General features: G+C 46.4%; 1 protein-coding gene across 2 annotated transcripts in view; it reads right to left on the bottom strand.

Moving 5' to 3' along the window:
• Window positions 1-7,567: 7,567 nt before the first annotated feature.
• LOC147013429 (branched-chain-amino-acid aminotransferase, mitochondrial-like) overlaps window positions 7,568-23,917 on the bottom strand; it is a 92,469-nt gene continuing 76,119 nt past the window's right edge. For both annotated transcript variants that reach the window (XM_085855257.1, XM_085855256.1), the window contains 4 exons: window positions 12,584-12,669; window positions 9,051-9,191; window positions 8,863-8,937; window positions 7,568-8,225 (listed from right to left, as the gene is read on the bottom strand). In XM_085855257.1, coding sequence (XP_085711383.1) covers window positions 8,187-8,225; window positions 8,863-8,937; window positions 9,051-9,191; window positions 12,584-12,669 — 341 coding nt within the window. In that variant the 3' untranslated portion in view covers window positions 7,568-8,186. The remainder of the gene's footprint in view (window positions 8,226-8,862; window positions 8,938-9,050; window positions 9,192-12,583; window positions 12,670-23,917) is intronic.

Below are 23,917 nucleotides of genomic sequence, written 5' to 3' on the forward strand. Positions count from 1 at the left end.
CCCAGGTATTGTAAGGATTGAAGGCTTTGGCACGAAGCTATATGTGGTGGCCACGATTGGATATTGACTTGGAGCAAAGAGTTAAAGAATATCAGGCATTCCAGTAACTTTCTTCCAATGCACCGCTACATCCTTAGGAGTACCCCAGTCAACCATTGTCGCGCATACATGTAGATTATGTGGGTCCAGTCGAAGAGAAGATGCTCTTCATTCTGGTCGATGCATGCTCAAAGTGGATTGAAGTATATTTCACTTTAAAAATGACGAGTGAAGTCACGATTGACACATTGCGAGAAGCGTTTGCTGCACACGGCATACCTCAAACTCTTGTGTCGGACAATGGGCCGTGTTTCACAAGCGAGGAATTTGCAAAGTTCGTGAAAATGAACGGAGTTCGCCATGTCAGGAGTGCTCCATACCATACAGTGACAAACGGGTTGGTGGAACGTGCGGTGCAAACTGTGAAATCGGCACTGCGTAAAATGAGTGGTCCCTTGCACACTCGTGCGTCAAGATTTCTCTTGAGTTATCACACAACACCGCAGTTCACAACGACACAAATACCGGCAGAGATGCTCATGAACAGGAAACTCCGTACACATATAAACACGGTTGTCCCCAACATCAACACCACGGTTGAGCATAAACAGCCGTCACAAATTAGCTCATGATTGGTGGACAATTCAGGAGTTTGAAATTGGACAATATGTTTCAATTCAAAATTACAGCTTGGGCGACAAGTGGGTACCCGGTTACATTGCCAAGCAAACAGGTCCTGTTTCATACACTGTGTAAGTGTTAACTGGAGGCATGCAGCAGATGTGGAAGTGACATTCCGACCAGATCAGACACCGAGCTTCGACGTTGTCATCGAAAGTCATCAGTGATGTTGATTATTCAGCAGAAGCGGCGGAAGTTCCTGAACATCAGTGACGCCACACAGGTACCTGAGAGGAGCAACGTTGCAGTGTTTGACATTGAAGGCCCCAAGGTCGACATTGTTCTGGAGCCCGTCAGGATGTGTTACCCACAAAGAGATCGAAAACCAAAACAACCAGATTGTTGTGGCTGTAAAAATAATTGCAGGCCAAGCATGCAATGTACAAAGACTGAAGTATTCATTGCTCTCATTGACATATTGTGTACTACATGAGTATGTAATGTAAACCGTGGACATTTCTTGAGAATGTAGGATTATAATTGTTCTTTGGGGAGGGTTTAAAAGGTTGTTAATTGTCTGAGGAGGAGGATGTGTGATGTATTATTATGTTGCGTCTGTGCATGCATGGACAGGCCTGGTGTGCGATGGTCGGATTAAAAGCTTGTTGGACAATGGCGGCGTTCTGGTAACTGGTGTTTCTCTTTGCCTCTTGACACGCATTTTGGTTCTGGGAAAACTGAACAATAAGACACACACACACACACACACACACACACACACACACACACACACACACACACACACACACACACACACACACACACACACACACACACACACACACACACACACACACACACACACACACACACACACACACACACACTTTTATTAGTGTAGATTTACCTTAAATGATTCCAGGACCGACACACCGCCTCCAATTATTTATTTATTTACTGTAAACGATTCCAGGACCAACACTTTTGACACTTATTAGTCCGGACAATATCCGATCCTAAAAAGCGAAATAATATTTTAATGATACACTTTAGTTAGTCTGTGAAAGTAGATCGTGGAAAATCGTATCATGAAATTGTTCCAAGCTCCTAATTTGAAAACTATAGTACTTATAAAAGTGATATACACAATGATTCATAGCTATGAGGAACAGACATTCGATAATGAGTGAGGAAAGTGAAAAATAAACTTTATCGTAAAGAAATCATTGCAGCCTGTTCCAAGTCAAGACGTGGTTGAGCAGGCCAGAAAACATGGCAGTTTCAGACCCCAGCGAGGTTACCCAGGAAACACCTAAAGAGCCCAGACAGCGAGGTGGCTGAGGATCGCCTGCTGAAGGATATAATTAAATAAGGCCCTTAATTATCTTCAAAAGGGGTGTTTTAATTAACCCAAACACCAAATTTTCACTCTTGCACTTTCTTGGAGTTTTCTTAGTATGCATGCAAAGTTTCAGGCTGCTAGGTGTCATAGTTTTGGAGTTATGGAGGAGACACACACATTGCCTTTTATTAGTATGGATTGTTATTATTATTGTTGTTATTCCATATCTAGCCTGAGGCTGCTAGGAGCACATCCACCAATGCAGTGCCCCGTTTCCAGTAAGCTGGTACTCATTTTGCCGACCTCAGAAGGATGACAGGCTGAGTCAACCCATCCATCCATACATTGGGGCCATACTCTGTGCAGAGCATTGGTGCTGCCTAAGCAATCTCCTTGGCTATTGGACACAATCCTGTTTGGGTTGCCACTCCAACATATAATAGGATACCAGCAAGCTGGCACTCATTTTGCTGACTTCAGAAGGCTGACAGGCAGAGTCAACCCCACCTGGTATTAATTCAACAGCAGAGTGGGATTTGAACTCAGGATGCAAGGATCCCAAACCCACCACCCTAACCATTAAGCCAACACCAGGTATTGAGTCAACCAACCTGGTGTTATTTAAGGCCCAGTCACACCTTGACGTTTTAGCCAGCTTATGCCGATTTTTGAAAAATTTGTCTAACACGCTGGTACACGTTGAATACGTTATAGGTAAGTTTTGATAACATTGAGAGCACGCTGAAAAACACTACCATATGTCGTTGTACGCTGGCTTTAAACGTTATACTTTTCGGTTGTCCTCAAATTTTCCATGCTTGAAATTTTAAGACTTGTGCCAGCGTATGACTCACACGTTCCGCATAACGCTGGCCATCAGTTGTAGGCACGTCATGCGATCGTTGACACACGTTACTTGTGAGTTACTCATAAGTCGAAACACGTCGAGGTAATGTTTAGCATACCCGAAACCTATTTCTAACCTATGAGTTACGTGTTGTACTCACGTTACGCGATCGGTGACACACATCGACACACGTTACTTGTAAGGTGCTCATAAGTCGAAACACATCAAGGTAATGGTTAGCGTCAGTGTTCCAGACTCCCTGTTTTTTTTTTTTTGTTTTTTTTTTCTTCCTTCCTTCGGAATGATGGTGATTTTGACACTTCGATTTCTAGTGCGGTTATAATATTGTTGTGGTTACCAAATTCGCAAACCACCATTCAGGTCCCTTAGGTGAGATATCTCCGTAAGTATATGTGTAGTTAGGCCCAAACCCGTTGTCTAGAGGGAATAAATGTCATTCATGCGTGCTGCGACTCTTCAGGATAGCCGTTTTTCTTTTGCTATCTTTATTTTGGACCAACCGCCATTGTTACCACCACCAACCACAACATCAACCACCCACCGCGGCGCCGCTTCACGTCACACCTCGCAACCGTCGCATCGCCACCGTTCTTGCGCCGCTTGTGGGTACCGGTGTTGGACTCGTGCAGGGCGCGCGCCGAACAGCGTGTACAAAACCACGGATTTTCCGCTCCAAAAACGGATCAAAAACTACACACGCCCACTTTTGTTCCGTCCAATCGGTGAGCGAGGGGCGATTTGGCCCCGCCTCCAGGGCGTTGGAGGGCGGTCGCTATATGCAAATTCATGGATCAAAATGCATTCACGCCCACTTTTTCTCGGGCCAATGGGGAGCGAGGTGAAAGGTCGAAGGCAGGGGGTCAAAGGCGAAGCCACGGGGCTTATATAAGCGGCTGCGTTCGTCAGAAAAGGGTTGTTGGTCGTCGTCGTCGTCGTGTGCGTTGGAGTCGGAGCGAAGAGGACGGAGCTGTGGAGAGGCGGCGAAGGCAGACGAGGGGGTGCTCGCGTCGTGCCGGGAGCTGCACACCAGGGAGGCCGACGGCGCGACCTGGTCGAGGTGGAGACGCTCGTCGCGGGACTCGAGACAGAGTAAAAATCCTCCTTTCCCCGAGCATCAGCAACCCCCTCCTGTTTCCCCCCGCGCTGAGATAGTGCGACCAAGGGGCCCCTTTTCCCACCCCCTACCAGACACTGTCCGCGAGGCCCGCGGAGTTGAGGCACCATCGCCGCTCCGCGTCTCATCACCAGACGGGTAGGCCCGACCCGGTCTCGGCCTCAGGCCCGCCTCATCCTTGAGGGTGTTCTTTTTCTTGGTTTTGGGTATGTGTTGTCGGCGCCGTCTGTGAAGTAGAATTGTATAAGTGTTGCCGTGTGCTCGGTAGTCGGTATTAGCTCTGCATTGTGTCTCCGCTTTTACATTTGCTTTTTGTGTAAAATTGCATTGTGTTTCTTTTCCTTTTCTATGTGCTTTTGGTGGAATTGAATATGTGTGCTTTCCGTTCATCGTGAATAAATGTGCTTTGTGTTGAACTGTTTCCCGCTTCATTTCGTCATTTCTTTCATTGAATCCTCATCTTGCTTCACGTAAAGGGTTGGTAGTGGGCTGAATACGCCCGATAATTAATCGAACCGTCGAGGCCGACGATAACACCGCTCGGTTATCCCGATAGTACGGAACGGGTCGCTTAAGTGGCCCGTGTCCGAAGTCGACCTGCGGCGAGGTGCGATCGCCCGGTCTACCCTCCGTGTGGGTACTTAGGTAGGTCGAATTTGGCGAGCAACCCTATCCCACGCGGGGGCCGATTGGCTCGATCGCGGTGAGACCGAAAGGTCCACCCGTGACTGGTTCCCGGCGTTAGTCCGAGAGGGTCACGACTGGATTGTCCGTCCGGTGGGCGACGTGCCGCGATTCGAGTTACGTGGCCGTCAGCACGCCGGCGGGCGCGAATCCGTAACAATATAATATAATTAATAGGCTGCCGCTCAACGATTTAAATAATAACCACACTGTACACTGAACACCGTCATACCACACACACACACACACACACACACACACACACACACACACACACACACACACCGAAGAAAAAAAAAAACGGGAGTCTGGAACACTGACGCCAACCATTACCTTGACGTGTTTCGACTTGTGAGCACCTTACAAGTAACGTGTGTCGATGTGTGTCAACGATCGCATATCGTGCGTACAACTTATTCCCATCGCATGCGGAGCGTGTGTCATACGGCAAGTATGTCGTAAAATTTTCAACATGTTTAAAATTACAAGACGTACTCCACTTAATACGACGTATGATAGCGTACTTTAGCATTCTATTCACGCATACCAAACTTACCCTTATCGTATTCGACGTGCGCCAGCGTTTTAGATGCATTTTTCAGAGGTCGGCATATGCTGGCAAGATCGCCAAGGTGTGACTGTGATGTTGACACTTACATTTCTGCGGCGGTTATGATTTGAATCGTTGTGCGGCAGCCTTTTCATAACCTCCGCCACGTCATCGTCGGCGATGCGTGCAGTGCGCTATGCATAAGTTAGACTATCGTTGGGCATAGGTTGTGAAGGCCGACAACAGGTTCAGCATTTGTTGGTATAAGTTATCTATAACACAATGAAACGTTCTGTGTCCGTTACTAATACGTTATGCATAAGACCAAGTCGTTATGAATACGTCCGAATCTTTAAAAAAAAAATCAAAAGTTCAACGTAAGCCAGCGTTTTACATACATTTTAATACGTTGCCATTGCTGGCTAAAACGTCAAGGTGTGACTGGGCCTTTAACAGAACGACAGGGGCTCAAATTCAAGATCCTAACATCTTGAGCCAGCCACCATAACTATTAAGCCAAAACCAAGCTTAGCAACCATGTAAATGAAACCCATACGTGCCAATGAAAGAAATGAGTCTTTTACCACGCAAAAGAAAACATTTAAAATAGACAAACATCCAATTAAACACCACATTCTGGATTCCTGAGGAGGAACAATAAATATCAAAATGAAGAGTTCCACTTTTTCAGACTCCTCTCGACTCGTCATGTTGTAATGCTATAAAACCTGTAACATTCTTCCTCCTCCAAAGGAACAGCTTTTTCAGAGGATTCGACATTTTTTTTTAGGATGGGGAGGGAATTTTGCACATGAGTACATATATGATGGTATTGGTCTAGTTTTTATACTGGTTGAAGTGAATGAAATCTAATAAGATAAAATGCAGCTTTTTTTTTGGCAATTTGTTGGGTTGCCTGAAGAACTCGTCTTGCAGATGAAGGCTAGTGTCTATCTGTGTTGGCAGACAGGTAGAACAGTGGATGGAATAACATGACGTCGATCGAGTATGCTAATTAACCACTGTGGGAAGAAAGGACAAGCTGACGTTTTGTATGTTCACCCTTTGCCGGAACCTTCAAGATCTTTTGGACAAAGTGTTAACGTCTGAAACGTCAACTTCTCCTCGCTTCCCACGGTGGTTAGCAGATGTCAATGAATGTCCTATCGATTTCATCCATTGTTAGAGAACATGAGTTGATGAAACCATTTTTTTTTGTATACACCGTCAAAGCTTGTATGAGAGGTAATACACAGAACGTACAACAAGGGGAGCAGGAGTCAAGAGGGATGCTAGAGGGAAGGGGAAAAAAAAAGTGGGGAAGAGAGACATGAGATCTGTGGAAGGGAGGGATGGGGTGGGGTACCACAGGGTAAACAAGATGGACACTACAGGGACTTTCAGGTCCTTACACGACAGGGAACTTGAAGGAGGTGGGTTTGGGGTGGATTAGCAGGGGTAGAAAAGATCTTGGTTTTGTATGGGGGGAAAATAAGAGATAGTGAACAGCTGTTTTGAAGACCTGGAGGGAAGAGTGGGATTGAAGAGAGTGTGGGAGTTTGTTCCAAAGGTGGGGAAAAAAGAGGAACAAAAGGGTGAAGGTGAGCAGTGATTCTTAATTTTAGTAGTTTTACCAGAAGGAAGTTGTTGGTGGACCTTGAGCTCCTTGCGGAAATATGGGAGGGGGGGGGGCATATCTCAGGCAGAGCAGGGCGGCGAGGCCAGAGAGGAGAAGGTAGAAGACAGAAAGACCAGCGACCTGCCTGCGGTGAGAGACCCAAAGACTCAGCCTTATCATGGGATACCAATGATTCTAAATGCGTTGGTTTCCACAGCGTGAAGCCGATAAAGGTGAGAGGTGGGAGCACCAGCCCAGAGGGGGGAGCAGTACTCCATTAGGCTGCGGATGGAAGCTTTGTATATGGTCAGGAGCTCAGGTGTTCCAAGGAAAGATTTTGCACGACGGAGGATGCCCTGTCGGCGACTGGCTTTGGAGGCCAGCTTGGAAATGTGGCTTTCCTAGGAAAGATCATGGCAGATCGTGAGACACAGAAGCTTGAATGAAAGGACTTCTTCAAGAGGATTGTTGAGAAAGTAGATCGGGGGGGGGGGGTCCAGACCGTCCTTTCGGAGAGACATTGTGAGTGTGTGAGATTTGTCAGGATTGAAAGACATGTTCCACACGTTGGACCAGCTTGTGATTTTATCCAGATCTGCAGAAAGTGAAGAAGCTGCTGCTTGCCGATCTGAGGGATGACAGGGAGTGAAGTCATCAGCACAGAGATAGAGGATTTTCCCAGAGAGTCAGAGAGGTGATGGTAAACTTGCAATAATACCCACAAGATTAGGTGATGGTTTAGTCTCCACTTTTAATGTCTCTATCAATGTGAAAGAAGAAGAAGATGAAGAAGCAAAAAGGTGAAAAACGTTTCATTTTACAATGCTAGATTCAAACAAAACGAAAAAAAAAAGAAAATCCTCAACACCCAAACGCTTCCCATGACAAAGTTGGAAAAACAGCTGAAAAAAACATTAGTGATGCAACCAAAAATATTACCCATAAACAAAAATCAAATCGTGATTAAAATATATTTCAGTGGTATGGCCCAGGGTACGCATGTCTGTCAATTGAATGATTGCATTGTTAGAGTTATTATTTTGTCTTGTCACCTTGTAAATACAAGTAATTCCTTTGCCTCAACAACAATAGGTTTATATAAAAGGTTGAGGGTCAAGTGCATGTACTGTATGTCAGTTTAAGAGGGTAAAACGAAAGTGACAATCGCACTGGCTCAGTTACAGCATTTCAATCAGCCCATTATTATATTTCTGTCGCTTGTTAAGCGCTGATATTTTTCAAGTAAAGCTGTGACTTTGACCGAGTTTTATTTATTGACCCAAACAGAAGGACTGAGAGATTTTGCTGGCGTGACCGGTTCAAAACAAAAGTGCTCCAGCTCTGGGCTTTTCATACAACGTAGGTCCAGTCGCTCTGAGTTCTTCCGTACTGCAAATGAAAAGATGAAGGAACAGAACAAGCAAAATAAGGAAACTACAGTGAAGTCAAATGGCTTGCCATCACAAATCCCCATGCTTCCCACCTAAAGCAAAGTTGAAGGATGGCAAAAAGTTGTGCCAGGAATGACCCAATAACACATTTTTCAGTTAAAAAAATTTTTTTTCCCCATTTTGCTCCGTGACTCTCCGAAGTCCCAACCCCCTGAGGCATGAACCAGGGGTCAAATCCCCCAAAAATAGTTACATAATTCATGCGTCTCCCCACAATGTTGATTTCGTACACAAAGTTTCATGAAAAATATTTAAAATGTGCCCGTAATTGCATTTTTGGGGGGTATTTGACCTTTTGACCCTGCCCAGAGCCACAGGGAGTGGGGCCAAAATAATACTACTCTTGAACCTTCTTGCCATGTGGTGATCATAACTAACAAGTTTGAGTTTCTGCCCAAACGTTTACAAGGAGATTGCATGATGGACAGACAGACAGATGGACAGACAGCCTATTATAATATCCCTACATCTTTTTTTTTTCTTCAAAAAGTGTGGGGATAATTGAGGTGTAAATTGATGACAGCAATCACCAGTAGAGTCGGCAGTGGCATCGAATGTGTGTGCCGAGATGTTACCTGAATGTCGTTGAGTTCTTTGAGGAAACTAGAGGCGAGTGGAGCTCCATGCTTCATCGTGGGTATGTGGAGATCCTGAAATGCCAAATGGCACAACAACTCACATCGACTCCGGATCTCGACGGATATAGGACAATCGGCCATTTCCTCTGCATGAAGAGCTTTTTGAAATTCTCAGAGGGTCTTACCTTTCCGTTGTATACAATTTTCGAGATGGGGCAAACGACGCAGGCTGTCCCAGAACCAAACATCTCCTTTACTCGGTCTTCACTCATCGCCGCCATAAACTCTTCCATACTCACTTCCCTCTCACTCATTTTGATCTTGCCCTGTGCAGTCAAGCAAACAATGTAATTGACAAACACGATATCTTTTTAAAGGATTCAACTTCAGCCTTTTGAAGTGGCGTATTGATTTCCGAACTCAAAACACTCTTATGGTTACATGTGCATCTATAATAAGTGGATGGCATGTGATGAACATAAGTTTTGAGACCTTACTCATTCATAACAATAATGTACTCATCTCCATTCAATTCCTCATTATTGTCAGGATTCTTGAATGGAAAACAGTCAACATATTGTGCATGGATCATTCCATACCTCAAGCCTTTACCAGGATGCTTATCAATCTAGAGACAGCACAATCATGATGCATAACAAAGGTAATTAATTTTATCCAACCTCATCTCAGATCACCAATTTCGTTTTAGACCAAGCCACTCCACCTTCGGCATGGTGCTTATACTCTCCCAACAATGGATGGAGGCACTCAATGTCAGACATGAGATCAGGGCCGTCTCACTAGACAATTTAATACAGTCTGGCATCCTGCCTGGCTCTCCAAACTGTCTGCCTATGACATATAAGGCCAACTCCACACAGGCTTTACTGACTTCCTCTACTCTCGTAGCCAATGTGTGGCACTCAGCTGTCTCCTCTCCCTGTCAAGGCTGGAGTGCTCTGAGGCAGTATTCTGGTCCCAGTCCTTTTCCTGATCTTCATCAATGACCTCTCTGACTCTGGAAAATCCTCTATCGATTTTCTGATTAATCCATCCTCTGCCATGACATCTCTCATCCTTCAGACAGGCAGGCTGCAGCCTCTTCCCTCTCTCCAGACATTAAAAAACTCACAAGCTGGTCAAACACTTGAAATAGGTCTGAATCCTCATAAATCTCACACTCTCACTATCACTATCGTCTGGTATCACGCCCGTCTGGCAAATCCTCCTATATACTTTCTTGACAATACTCTTGAGGAAGTTCAGTCATTCAAATTCCTGGGCCTCACCATCAGCCATGATCCTTCTGGGGCAAGCCACATTTCAAAGTTGGCCTCCAAAGCCAGCCACTGACTGCACATCCTCAGTCATACAAAGTCCTTCCTTGGCACACCTGAGCTCCTATCCACATTTAACCCTGTTCTTCACGCAGCCCCCAGTTGCCTAAAGTGTGGCCCCGGCGTGTGGCCGATAATACACATGTGAAAACACACCATCATAACACTGGACAACAAAGATTTTGCTAGCAGGGTGGAAACATATTTTATAGACTAAATCGAGGACGCTGAATCTGGTCAGATTTTCTCAGCATGTCAGGATTTTGAGTTATATACATATGATCCATTTACTGTAAGCTTGCCCTGGTGGGTGATTTTGAGTGATCATAAAAAAAATTTTTGTTGTATTTTTGGTTTCAATTATAGCAATAAAACTGTTGAAGAATATTTCTCATAAAAAGAGCTTTAGAATGCACTTTAAATTATTAAAAATGAATGGAAACTGACCAAGCTATGAATTTTTAAGTAAAATTTTCCACGTGGCATTACAATTATTAACTAACCCTCACCCTTATGAAAAACTTTGTAAAGGCATTGGATCACGATGGTAATGGCTTCCAATAACTCAGAGAGAAGTTTGTCACAGAGAAAACTGATGTTAAACTCAAAGCAGGCATTTTTGTCGGGCCCCAGATCTGAGAACTGATGTGTGATCCCCAGTTCAAACATATACTAAACCCACTTGAGTTTGCAGCATGGGAAGCATTTGTGTTGATTGTGCAGAACTTTCTTGGGAAACATCGAGCTGAACAGTATGCAGAATTAGTGGACAACATGCTGAAGGCCAACCAGCGAATGGGCTGAAGGACGTCTCTTAAAATGCACTTCTTGCATTCTCATCTTGATTTCTTCCCACCTAATCTGGGTGAGGTAAGCGATGAGCATGGCAAAAGGTTCCACCAAGACAGTTCGGTCATGGAAACGAGGTATCAAGGCCAGTTCAACCCCAACATGATGGGTGATTACTGCTGGTTCCTACAATGGGAGACCAATTCCACACAAGTGCAAGAGCAAGGGTCTCACACACTTCTGAACACGTCTGAACAGTGCCTACACTGACTATATTGAAAGGAAGAGTGGAAATTTGAAGTGTTGTTTCTGAATCACTCACAGTGGCGCAGATTTCCCTATCAAGTTTACACCCTTCCTAAGATTACCATGTTCTAATGTTTTATCAACCTCTTTTTTTGCAAGTTGTTTATGTTCTTGGTTTGTACACTATACATTATACATGGAGATCAATCATTGTTATCTAAATATGATGTGAAAGTAATTACGAAGCACTGATTTAGATGTACAATGTGGTGATTTGCAATAATAAAGTATCTAATGTCGCATGCAGGGTATCATTAATACATATACATATTTTGGAAACCTGACGTGCTGGCTAAATTGTGACTACAGATTTGAAATCAGCAGTTCAGATTTAGCTAAGAACACCTGCATTTCCTTCAGTAGCAGACAAAAAGGTTTTTTTTGTTGCTCAGTGATCTGCCATAAATGCTATCAAATTGACCCAGTGGTTTCAAATTAGTGTTCAAACATGAAGCATAAAAGTAACATATCAGGATTTGGTTGCAGTAAACAAACAATTATGCTTGCAGCCCATTTAACCACAACAGAGAACAGTATGTGGATGCGGGGCCTAATGGTAGCCATTACGGAGTCCTGCAGGCGGTGTGGTGGCTCTAACACTGATGTCTTCTCGGCAAAAGTGGCCCCCTTCTAGAACAATACTGAAGATCACTGATCTACAAGGTCTATATCTGCAGCTTGATAGAGGACTGCTCTACTCTGTAGGCTGGCTCCCCTGCCTCACATCTTGCTCAGCTTGATGCCATAGAAACCAAGGCCATCAAGATTGGAATCTCCCATGCTGAAGCTTAGTCTATGGGTCTAACACTTCGCCATCACAGACAGATCAGTGGTCTCTCTGTCTTCAACTGCCTCCTTTCTGGTTTTTCACCCTCTGCTCTTTCTGTGCTTTGTCCCCTCCAGTTTTGTGCAGAGCTCACATGGTCCACCATCAAACCCCTTCTGGTGAAGCTACCTAAATCCAGGATCACCGCTCACCTCCACTCATTCGTGCATCTTTTCAATTTCCACATCCTCTTCACTCTCATTCTATCCTCCAGGTCTTCAAGACAGCTTGTCCCTGTCACTTCAGATCATCCCCAATCGTAAACCATGATCTTTTCGACCCTCGTTAACCCTACCCAAATTCCTCCTCACAATTTTCCCTCCTTGGAGTTTTCTTCTGTATCTATTTTGTCCACCCGATGCATGTTTTGCATCCTGTTTTTGTCTGTTACATGCTGATTCGTTCACTGTATTAGCTCTTCCACAAGCCTTGACTACGTATACAAAAAAAATTCACGTACCTGTCGTTTAACCAGCTCCACAAGGCTTTGTCTAATAACACCAGGCAGTATAAGTCCATCAAGTGGAGGAGTAACCAATTCCTCTTCTGTGGAATGAACAAAAAGTATTGGGTTAGGCTGAGAAATGGTACAATCTATTATATAAAGCTGAGTTTGTGTCTGTGGGTCATCAGCACTGCCCATTCTACAGGCCACGTCCTCCAGCCGTCCAGTCATCACCACCATATTTTTCTTTCCACGTAGCTCAGATTGTTTTAAAGGCCTCATGTACATTTGAAGACTGAACAACGCATGTATCACAACATGAAGATACCGGTTTGAGGAAAAAAAGTAACATTTTGGTTACAACTCAAACGAGGTAATACATGTTTTGTCCGCAGCGATCACGGCAGCTGTCTAATATACACCGCCCAATGAAGGTACGTTCATTCTCATATTATGCAGAAGAAAGAAAATACATGTAGTGATATTTCATTTAAAAAAATAATAATAATAACTTTGTGGGACATCAAACACAGTTACTTTCTGTCTGCGAGATAGTGACATGTTGCTTTCCAGAACTGGCAATGAATATCCTGCATTTGCTTCCATGAGAAGTATGAAAAAAGACGTCCCTCCGCATGACATAATCACGCAGTGATGTCTGCAATAGTAGGAATGCACTAATAATTGGAGCCTTTAAAAAAAAAAAAATATATATATATATATATATATATATATATATATATATATATATATATATATATATATATATATATATATATATATATATATATATATAGTTGAAAGTGTGTTTGTCTGTGACCTATGCACGCGAAAAGTACTGGACTGATCCTCACCAAACTTCACATGCTGACAGAACATATACTCGGGAGTGTCCCGATGTAAAATAATTGTACTTCCGACTTCCGAATTATGACGTCATCACCTGATTTCGTAACGTTAATTTTTCAAGTTCAGCCGATTGACATGGGGCCAATGCCATATACAACATATCTAACATATGATTTTAAGTTTTTGTTTGTCTGTTTGTTTGTTTGTTTGTCTGCACACGCTAATCTCCTGAAAGGTGAAGGATACGAACTAACCACTGAAACAAAAAATGTCGGGATGTGCCCCGGGAAGGTTATAGGCTATGTGGCAAGGCCCCGCGGCCGGGGGGAGGGGGTGTGTGTCTCCCCCTCACCAACCCCCTTAGCCTATGACTGCCATGGCCCCATAGGGAACTGATACTGTGCTCGTGTCAGACATATGTATAGAAGATTAAATTCATTCAAAAAGAACCCAGGCAGCGCCGGGTGCATTCACCTAGTATATTACTAAAACTCTCATCTTGTATATATGTATGTATGTATGTTCCCGAAATACAGCCAAAACGGTACACAATAGCGCAAAAAAATTTGGCCCACCTTACTCACCATTCGCCTGCGGCATGCAGTATCAAGTTTCATTGAAATCGGGCAACAAAAAAATTATTAAACAAGCAGTCATAGACTGGTACTTACGAAATCGTCAACTTGACCTCTGACCTTGGCTAATAAAAGCTGTCTCTAGAGAAGGTCACGACGCAAACCAGAAGTTTCTACGATGATTCTGTAACAAACCATCAAAAATCTAATGTTTGACCTCACTGTGACTTTGACCTTTGACCGATTTTGACCAAAATCTAATCAGCACTAGCCATCACTCTCCTGAATCACGTGGTGTAATTTGACATTGGTAGCTTCTTTCGTTCTCGAGTTATTGTGCCTCCAAACAAACAAACACACAAACAGATGACGGAAGTCATCAATATACTTACTAAATCTAAGTAACAAACACACAAACAGATGACTGAAGTCATCAATATACTTACAAAATCTTTAGATTTCGTAAGTAAAAATCAATTCCCGATTCAGTCAAGTACTCTTCAGGAGAATTTGATCAATGCAAATAACCTCAGCGGTATAGTTCGCTGGAGCTATCTTCTTCTTTTTTTTTCGAAATTATTTTATCAACCGCTGTCACAACAGGAACCCAATGGGTTCACGGGTCATCTGGTATATTACTAAAACTCTCATCTTGTATGGTATGTATGTATGTTCCAGAAATATAGCCAAAACGGTACACGATAGCGCAAAATTTTTAGGGCCACCTTATTTACCATTTGCCTGTGGTGTGCAGTATCAAGTTTCGTTAAAATCGGGCAATGAAAAAAATTATTAAAAAATCAATTCCCGATTCAGTCAAGTACTCCGGGAGAATTTGATCAATGCAAACAACCTTAGCGGTATCGTTTGCTGGAGCTATCTTTTTTTTTTCTGGAAATGATTTTTTTTTTCATCAACCGCTGTCACAATGGGACCCAACGGGTTCACGGGTCATCTAGTATCATACTAAAACTCATGGGAAAATGATATGATAGAGGATAGAAAGTTTATATGCTGATTCCTATGAGAGGGAGAAGAAGAAGAATAGATTAACGAGTAGGAAATATGCAAACATGGCAGTTTCTTGCGAGGTGTCTCACTGTCGCCTAATCTAATATATAAAGCTGAGTTCGTGTCTGTGGGTGGATGTGTGGGTCTGAATAAGGTACGTTTTCATTACAATGGAAATACTCATGTACTGTATGCTGTTGAGATGTCCAATGGTGTTGTTACCAAGCAGCTAACCAGCCGTTCCTTATCAACAGTTTCGAATGGAGTACTTACTTGAGTGCTTAAGCTACTTGGCAAGCGCTCTACAGGAAACTTTGGAACTGAACACATCCAATATTCATGACATGGCTGAGGATAAAAACATCTATAGCATCATTATTTCAGCCATATTGATGAATTTGTCCCTCAAGGGGTGGGGTGGGAGGAGGCAGGGGAAGGGATGGGGTGGGAGGAGGCAGGGGAAGGGATGGGGTGGGAGGAGGCAGGGGAATGGATGGGGTGGGAGGAGGCAGGGGAAGGGATGGGTGGGAGGAGGCAGGGGAAGGGGTGGGGTGGGAAGAGGGACCCGACGTTGCCCGGCAATGCCGGGTACCCCTACTAGTACCTCATAAAAAGACAGAACGGGAACGAAAATGAGGTGTGATACTTTAACTGACACTATGCTTGAAGTTATTCTGTAGAATTGAATTGGACTTCAATCACCTGTTGGTAAATTGAGAAAAGACTTCTAAATGGAACAACTAAACACTTGTAAGAGCATTAAAAATAAAACAACAGATTATAAGTATTGAAATTGTACGTGTGGTGCGTTATTTGTTAACTTCCCTTTTGGAAAAAAAACAAAACTGTGATGGCAAAGCAAAAGGATGGATAATGAGCAAATATACAAATGCATACCATTGCTTGAGAACAGCAGAGAAATATGTTCAAAGTAGTTGGGACCCGTGAATGAAAGGGAAACTGATTACTGTACACACAAAACGGACAGATGTTGCCTTACAAACGTTCCAAAATCAATTTGGGGAAGCTTCAAAACTGTCGATGGCAAGAGAAAAAGAAAAGTTGTCACAAAGCCAATGAGATCACAAACAACTTCGTGCCAAAGAAGATAAGCACACAAAAAGCTGATCCCTTAACGTGTTATTGTTGTGGGCCGGGTATCGGCTGCGAGTACGATCGCTAGTTGGAGCAGCAGAGTTAACTCCACCGAACACCTGGAATTCAGATAGTTACCCTCGGATAACTCCGAAGGTACGGGTCCCTTACAGGACCGTGAATTGTCAATAATTCAACCACGTGGTACAGGCTTATTTGCCAAACTTCAAAATACCTGGAGGCCCACGTGACGAGCTACCGAGGGATTCACATCCTCAACGGGGCTCGAACGGGGGAGTCGTTTCCGTGCTCGACCCATGCATAACACGAGCGGATGGTTACTGAGGTCCCGTCAGTCCAAATGTACATCTACAGCAGCAACGGCCTTTTTAATCAGCCAACACACACCGTGCTAAACCAATGAAGGAAAGGACAAAGACGAGCTGAAACATTTAACAGGGGTGGGGTGGGGGGGGGTATTTATTTACAATAATCGGGGGAAGGAACACGGAAGGGCAGAGTTAAACCAATTATAAGAAATGAAATCAATGTACAAGCAAAAACACTTAACAGTTCCTACTTAAAGACGGGCAAACAGACAGACACACCCAAAAGAAATGAAATGGACCTTCCCGCCTCATGCCGTTTGGCCGAGACGAGTGAACCAGAATGAGACCAGCCACGTCAAGATGAGACCAGACCAGCCTCGAGATGAGACGATATCAGCGCCAGCGAGATGAGAGCAGATGGGGCGCAATCCTCCTCCTCGCTACAAGCTGCTTCCCCGTCCTCTCTGATCGCCTGCCTCCTACGCCCTCGTCCCGACAACCACCACACTTCTTTTTCAGGAGGGAGGGGCTTCTTCTCCCGACCACTCGCCTCCCGATTGGTCCGACCCATCACGCGATTCCCTGGCCGTCCTCCATTGGACAGGCCCGCGGTAGGCGGGGAAACTCCTACCCCTCTGGGCGGAGTCCCAAGCGGAGGCGTTTGTGGCTGCGCCCACCTCCTCACCTCTGGCCACGTGCCTAATGGCGATGGTGCTGAGTCGGAAATGGGGAGCGTGAGATGCCCGCTCCTTGCCGATTGGCTTAGAGGGACGCCATGCCTATGTTAGGCTCCGCCCACGCGCTTGCTTGCTGGCGAGCACGCGAAGAATGCCGCGAGCATTATGGCGTCACGATGGAGCGAAGATGTTGTTGTTGTGATACGGGGTGTAAAAATGTAAAAGAAAACCCTCACTATCAAAATAACTTTGCAGCGCATGTATGTAATTCCCATTAGACACAGGTAGGGGGCCCTAACTGGAACACACACTTATCGAAATAACTAAGCTACAGGGACGGCTGTCTGTCTGTGTGCACAAGGCTTCCAAATTCGTAACACTACCCCCTCCCATTTTTACAGACTCGTCCCGAGTCGTCAAATTTGCATGTGACCAGCATGTGTAAGTTTTCCCCTCGTACAATTTACCTACGGATCCCTGAGTGCGACATTTTTTTCATACATGTCCCAAAAATAAATAACCCAATGCGCTGTGTAACTAACAGACTCGCACAGACGACTTAACCAAAATTGCCGGCGCAAAGACAGACAACAGGTGGGTTAAACTTATTTACAATCTTAACTAATATCAACACTCACCATGGCCCAGGACCTGTGATCTGTGGGAAAGAAAGCACAATAATATCAACAGTTTGTGTGGGTGAGTGCTCAGCAGCTGGAAGGTCAGACGTCTTCAGGGCCTGCTCAAAAGGTCGGTCCCTCTTTTGTCACTGAACCTTCTCTTTTTTTCAGTTTTCAGCTGCTGGAGGCAACTCACCCTAACACGGCAGGCCATGCGCCGTCCCACAGTGGAGTGGCCTTTATGCAAGAAGAGGTGGCCAGGCTGCTCAATGCAGTCTCTGGCTCATGGACATGGAAATGGATGCAAAACACAAAAATGCACAGGCTGCACAATGCAATCTCTGTGATGTGGCTGCCTGCAGGGCAGTCCTTGCAAACACACAGAAGATATGGATGGTCCTGGCGCACATGGTTAAGATTGTGACACAGGGGCAAATTCAAAAAGGGCAGCAGGCATGGGGCCATGGCAGAGGCAGGCAAACAAGGCATGGCAAATGCGGACCAGGACATGTAGCACAACACAGGCCGGCATGCGAAGCTGGCCGGCCTCTGGTCTCGTTCCGTGAGGTTTGTGGAGGGAGTGCGGTGGTGCCGGCCGCTCTGGCAACGGGCTCGGACCTAACCTACGGTCTCCCCCTAACCTATCGCCTTTGCCTGTCTCTGTCCATAGCCACTCCCTTAGTGTGCAACAACCAAACAAATTTAGACCCCTTCTTATTTATTTATTTTTTCTTATAATTTTGTCTCTCTAACCCCCTTTCTGTCTTTGTCCAGCTAACCTATCCTGTCAACCTAGCCTACTCCCAACCCCTAAGTTCCTTTTTTTTGGAGGGGAATAGGGAAGAGGCTAGCGTACTGTCTTGAGGCCCAATGAAGCCTCAGAATAGCCTCCTTCAGATTTCAGCCATCTTACCAAGGTGGGTCCAGCGGCCTACAGAGAGCGAAGGGATGGATGGTGCGAAGGGGTACATTTCCTAACTATACTATCCTTTATTAAACCTTAAACTACCCCGGGGCTTTTCAAACGCCTGTCACTTTAAACTATAGGTTCTAAAAACCATGATTCCCGTCGCCTGTGTTGGTGTCCATTATTAATTAGGGCCCTGCCCACAAATTTTCACTCGTGCCCTTGCACAATTTCATGGCTGGGCAGCGTGGCTCATTTGGCAGGGATTTCCCTCCTGCCGAACTCTAACTATGGCACCCCCGGGCCCTGAGGCCATCTCCGAGCCTACCTGCTCCCTATGAACGTGGGGGGTTGCCCTCCCTGGCAATGCCCCCCTCCGATGCCCACGCTGCATTTTGGCGCTGCGGGTCCCTTTCCGAGGGTTGCCCGTGGCCACTACACTATCCCGGTCCCTTGGATCCTTGGCCTACTCTGGCCGACTGTCAGGTGCCCGGGGTGCCCTCTACTCGATACTCACCTTTCAACAGCCACGCTCACAGCCGGTCCATGGACTCCTGCACCCCTCCAAATGGGTTTTGTGCCTTCATACACCACCAACAACAGAACGACCTCCATTTGGTAAATTTAACTAACCCACTAACTAACATTACACTGACCCCGGGGTCATTTGGGTGGGATTCACTCCTCCCCCTCCTCATTAATTTGCACCATGCATTCCACATTCACTCCACTCACTCACTCGGGCATGCTGACCCATACTCACTCATTGTACATTTTCACTCTTCTTTTCCAATTCACTCCACACTCTACCTATGTTCCTCTAACTATCTCGTGCTCCCTCGTTGTCCCTTATCCTAAAGCACATTCCATTTAATCTACGTAGCTACGCTATGCCCCCACCTCACATTCCATGTCTGTCCATGTCTCCCAAAATCCATTTCCCATTCTAAATCTAACCTAAATTCCTACTAACTAGTCCACGGGCCCAATGGAGGACAGCTCATGCCCCCATGAGGCCAGTCTAACAAAGCTAAACCCATCGCGATAACTAATGCTCCTATGCCCAAACACTGGGCTGTGTACTTGGAGCGAGGCTTTTTTTTTCTTGCACCGCCAAGGCGGTGGTCGACAGCTTGCCCATTCGTCCCTTCTATCGGGCGATACGTGCAGCCATGATGTCACCCTGCTAATCGCACCGAGCGCTCTCTTCCGAGGGATTCCCCACGCGTGCCAACGTGTGCAGCTCACCCGCAACTCGCGCTGGGAAATCCCCGGTGACATCACTCACCCACGGAACCTGCGCAGTTTCCTGTGCAGGCCCGCTCGAGCGTGTCGTCTTGGGAACTCGCTCCACGCGTTCCGCGAACGGAACAAGCAATGCGCAGCACGTGATGCCTCGCACACGCGCTCACATGGGGACCCCTGTTTGCCGAATTCAAACAACCCTCGCCGCCATTTTAACCATCCGCGCGACGGTATCTTTCGAAACGCGAGACGTTCCCACACCACGTAGTCCCTCCACGTAGTCGCGCGCACGAGGGCTGTTCGTGAAATGCCGAACGGGCCTCGTACGCGGCGTCTCGCGGGACCGGCGCGGTTACCAAAATAACTTTACATGGCGCAGAAGGCTCACCACACCCATCTCCCGTCTGAATCGGTCCGTCCATTTCCACGCACGCACTCAGGCGTGCTATTTTACTCACACCATACTCACCTTCTGGCACACATTTCAGCACACACTCCGGGACAATCACATCGGGGGTTCGCGTTACCACAAGAAATACCAGGGTTTCCATACCCCCCAAGCTCCGCGTGTACCCGTTCACATCAGACATCCCCTCAACCTCGCACGGCTCGACCGGACCCACCTCGTCGCGATCTGCTTCAAGGGAGCATACTTTCTCCCTCTGTTCCTTAAGGGGGCCATCCTGCTGCTCGCACAGGTTCACGAAACATTCCCCATGCTCAACCCCATCGTCCCTCACTAACTCTATGTGTGTGTGTGTGTTCTTTATCTTTGTTTCCCCGTATTCCGTTCACCTTTTCCTGTTCTACCTCCCACGTCTCTGGTGTTCCCTCCTTTGTTTCCTGCGTCTCCCTTTGTGTCTCCGTGATTTTCTGCGTCTCCATCCCCTCTTTTAATTTTTCCGTCATCCCCTCATGTCTCGTCCTACACGTCTCCCCATCAATTGTGGTGGCGTCGCTCGTCCCCTCGACCTTACCCGTCTCCATCGCGGGTGGAACACAATTTGCACTCCCTCTGGTCGGTTTGGTCGCTCCGCCACATGGTGCCGCCATTATGCCTCTTATGCCCGCCTGCAGGTTCAACCCCATGTTCTGCATTTCCCCTCTCTGGGTTTGCATATCACCCTTTAGCGTTTGCATGTCGCCCCTCAGTCAGTTTTCCATGCTTTGCACATTCGCTTCCATTCTGCGCTCCATGCTTTGCGTGCTCACATACATTTTGTTTTCCAAATCCCCCTTCATTTCTTGCATCAATTGTTTCATTCCCTCCATAATCCGGTCGAAGTCAGTTGGTCCTGACGAGGCCGATTCGCCACGGACCGGGGGGGGGGGATTTTTACGGGGGGGAGGGGGTGTCATATGCCGCCGCCCCTCCCAATGTGACCTCTGGGTTCGGTTGCGGGGAAAGTTCTTGCATGGGGGTGGTGTCCTGGGCCATAGGTTCTACTACACCTGCACTACTACCCACCTGCTTCAGCTCGTCTTGGTAAGCCATGTCGCGTGTTGGAAATTAAATTAAATGTCGCTCGCAATTTGGCCTACACGGGGGGGGGGGGGGGTTGCTGGCTGCACCCCTGATCCGAATCCCATGGATTTCTCGACTGAGGCCGAGGGGCCGAATCGCACTCCTGACGAACAATTTGTTGTGGATTTGAAGCTGTAAATTTTGTTAATGGAGGCGGAGGGGTTCGTATCTCCAAAACTGACACCAATTTGTTGTGGGCCGGGTATCAGTGGCGAGCACAACCGCTAGGTGGAGCAGCAGAGTCAACTCCACCGAACACCCGGAATTCAGATCGTTACCCTCGGATAACTCCGAAGGTACGGGTCCCTTATAGGACCGTGCATCGTCAATAATTCAACCGCGTGGTACAGGGTTATTTGCCAAACTTCAAAATACGTGGAGGCCCACATGGTGAGCTACCGAGGGATTCACACCCTCGACGGGGCTCGAACGGGACGAGTCGTTTCCGTGCTCGACCCATGCGTAACCCGAGCGTCAGTCCAAATGCACATCCACAGCAGCAATGGCCTTTTTAATCACCCAACACGCACTGTGCTAAACTAATGAAGGAAAGGACAAAGACGAGCTGAAACATTTAACGGGGGGGGGGGCGGTATTTATTTACAATAATCGGGGGAAGGAACACGGAAGGACACAGTTAAACCGACTTATAAGAAATGAAATCAATGTACAAGCAAAAGCACTTAACAGTTCCAACTTAAAGACGGGCCCACAGACAGATGCACACCCAAAAGAAAAGAAATGGACCTTCCCGCCTCGTGCGGTTTGGCCGAGACGAGTGAACCAGGATGAGACCAGCCGCGTCGAGATGAGACCAGACCAGCGTCGAGATGCGACCAGACCAACCTCGAGATGAGACGACATCAGCGGCAGCGAGATGAGATGAGATCAGTGCCAGCGAGATGAGACGAGATCAGCGCCAGCAAGATGAGAGCAGACGTGGCGCAATCCTCCTCCTCGCTACAAGCTGCTTCCCCGTCCTCTCTGATCGCCTGCCTCCTCCGCCCTCGTCCCGACAACCACCACACTTCTTTTTTTCAGGAGGGAGGGGCTTCTTCTCCCGACCACTCGCCTCCCGATTGGTCGGACCCATCGCGCGATTTCCTGGCTGTCCTCCAATGGACAGGCCCGCGGTAGGTGGGGCAACTCCCACCCCTCTGGGCGGAGTCCTGAGCGGAGGCGTTTGTGGCTCCGCCCACCTCCTCACCTCTGGCCACGTGCCTAATGGCGATGGTGCTGAGTCGGAAAGGGGGTGGGTGAGACACCCGCTCCTTGCCGATTGGCTTAGAGGGACGCCATGCCTATGTTAGGCTCCGCCCACTCACCAGCAAGCGCGCGAAGAATGCCGCGAGCGTTATGGCGTCAGGATGGAACGAAGGTGTTGTTGTGATACGGGGTGTAAAAATGTAAAAGAAAACCCTAACTATCAAAATAACTTCGCAGCGCATGTATGTAATTCCCATTAGACACAGGTAGGGGGCCCTAACTAGAAACACACACTTATCGAAATAACTAAGCTTCGGGGATGGCTGTCTGTCTGTGTGCACAAGGCTTCCAAATTCGTAATATTATAATCTAAATAAAGAGGATCTCGGTTCACGACACTATTCTAGATGAATCATGACTAAATTCCTGCACATTGTTTAAACTAAATCTTTTGATTTATAATTAATTTATCCCCATACGAATACAACCGAAAACCCTGTTTGCTTTACCTACAGCTTTTAATTATTTTCAATGCTTTGCAATCAGTTCATGAACCCATGCTTTCTTCTCATCGACACTAATTCAATCTTCTCCCCCCCCTACCTATGGAACCAACTTCCACATTCTCTTCAATCTCATTCTTCCCTCCATGTCTTCTAGACAGCTATTCATCATCGTGTCAGATCATCCCCCACCATCTCAAACCATCCACCATGATCTTTTCTATCCTCACTAACCCCCCCCCCACCCCTCCCCAAGCCCACCTATTTTCCTTCCTGAAAGTTTGCTTCTGTATCCATCCATCTTGTCCACCCCAAATATCCTCTCTTGCCCTCATTTCTTTCAGTCTCCCCCTTATTTTGTCCCTCAATCCTACTGTTGGTGTGCTTCCATCCTCTCCTTCTGCTGTTCCTTTTGTTTGGTTATATCCTGTTGATGGAGAAGTATAGGGAAGGCTAGAAGGAGTTACATTGTGTGTTTGTGGATTTAGAGAAAGCTTATGATAGGGTACCAAGAGAGGAGTTGTGGCATTGTATGAGGAAGTCAGGAGTGGTGGAGAAGTATGTGAGGATCGTGCAGGATATGTACGAGGACAGTGTGACAGCGGTGAGGTGTGCGGTAGGAATGACGGACCGGTTTAAGGAAAAAGTGGGATTGCACCAAGGATCGACTCTGAGCCCTTTCCTGTTTCAATGGTGATGGACAGGTTGACGGACGAGATCAGACTGGAGTCCCCATGGACTATGATGTTCGCGGATGACATCATGATCTGTAGGGAGAGTAGGGAGCAGGCTGAGGTGAGCCTCGAG

This window comes from Eptatretus burgeri, chromosome 14, assembly GCF_056783735.1.
Source record: "Eptatretus burgeri isolate ZD-2024b chromosome 14, Ebu_testis_v1, whole genome shotgun sequence".
NCBI classification, from domain to species: Eukaryota; Metazoa; Chordata; class Myxini; order Myxiniformes; family Myxinidae; genus Eptatretus; species Eptatretus burgeri.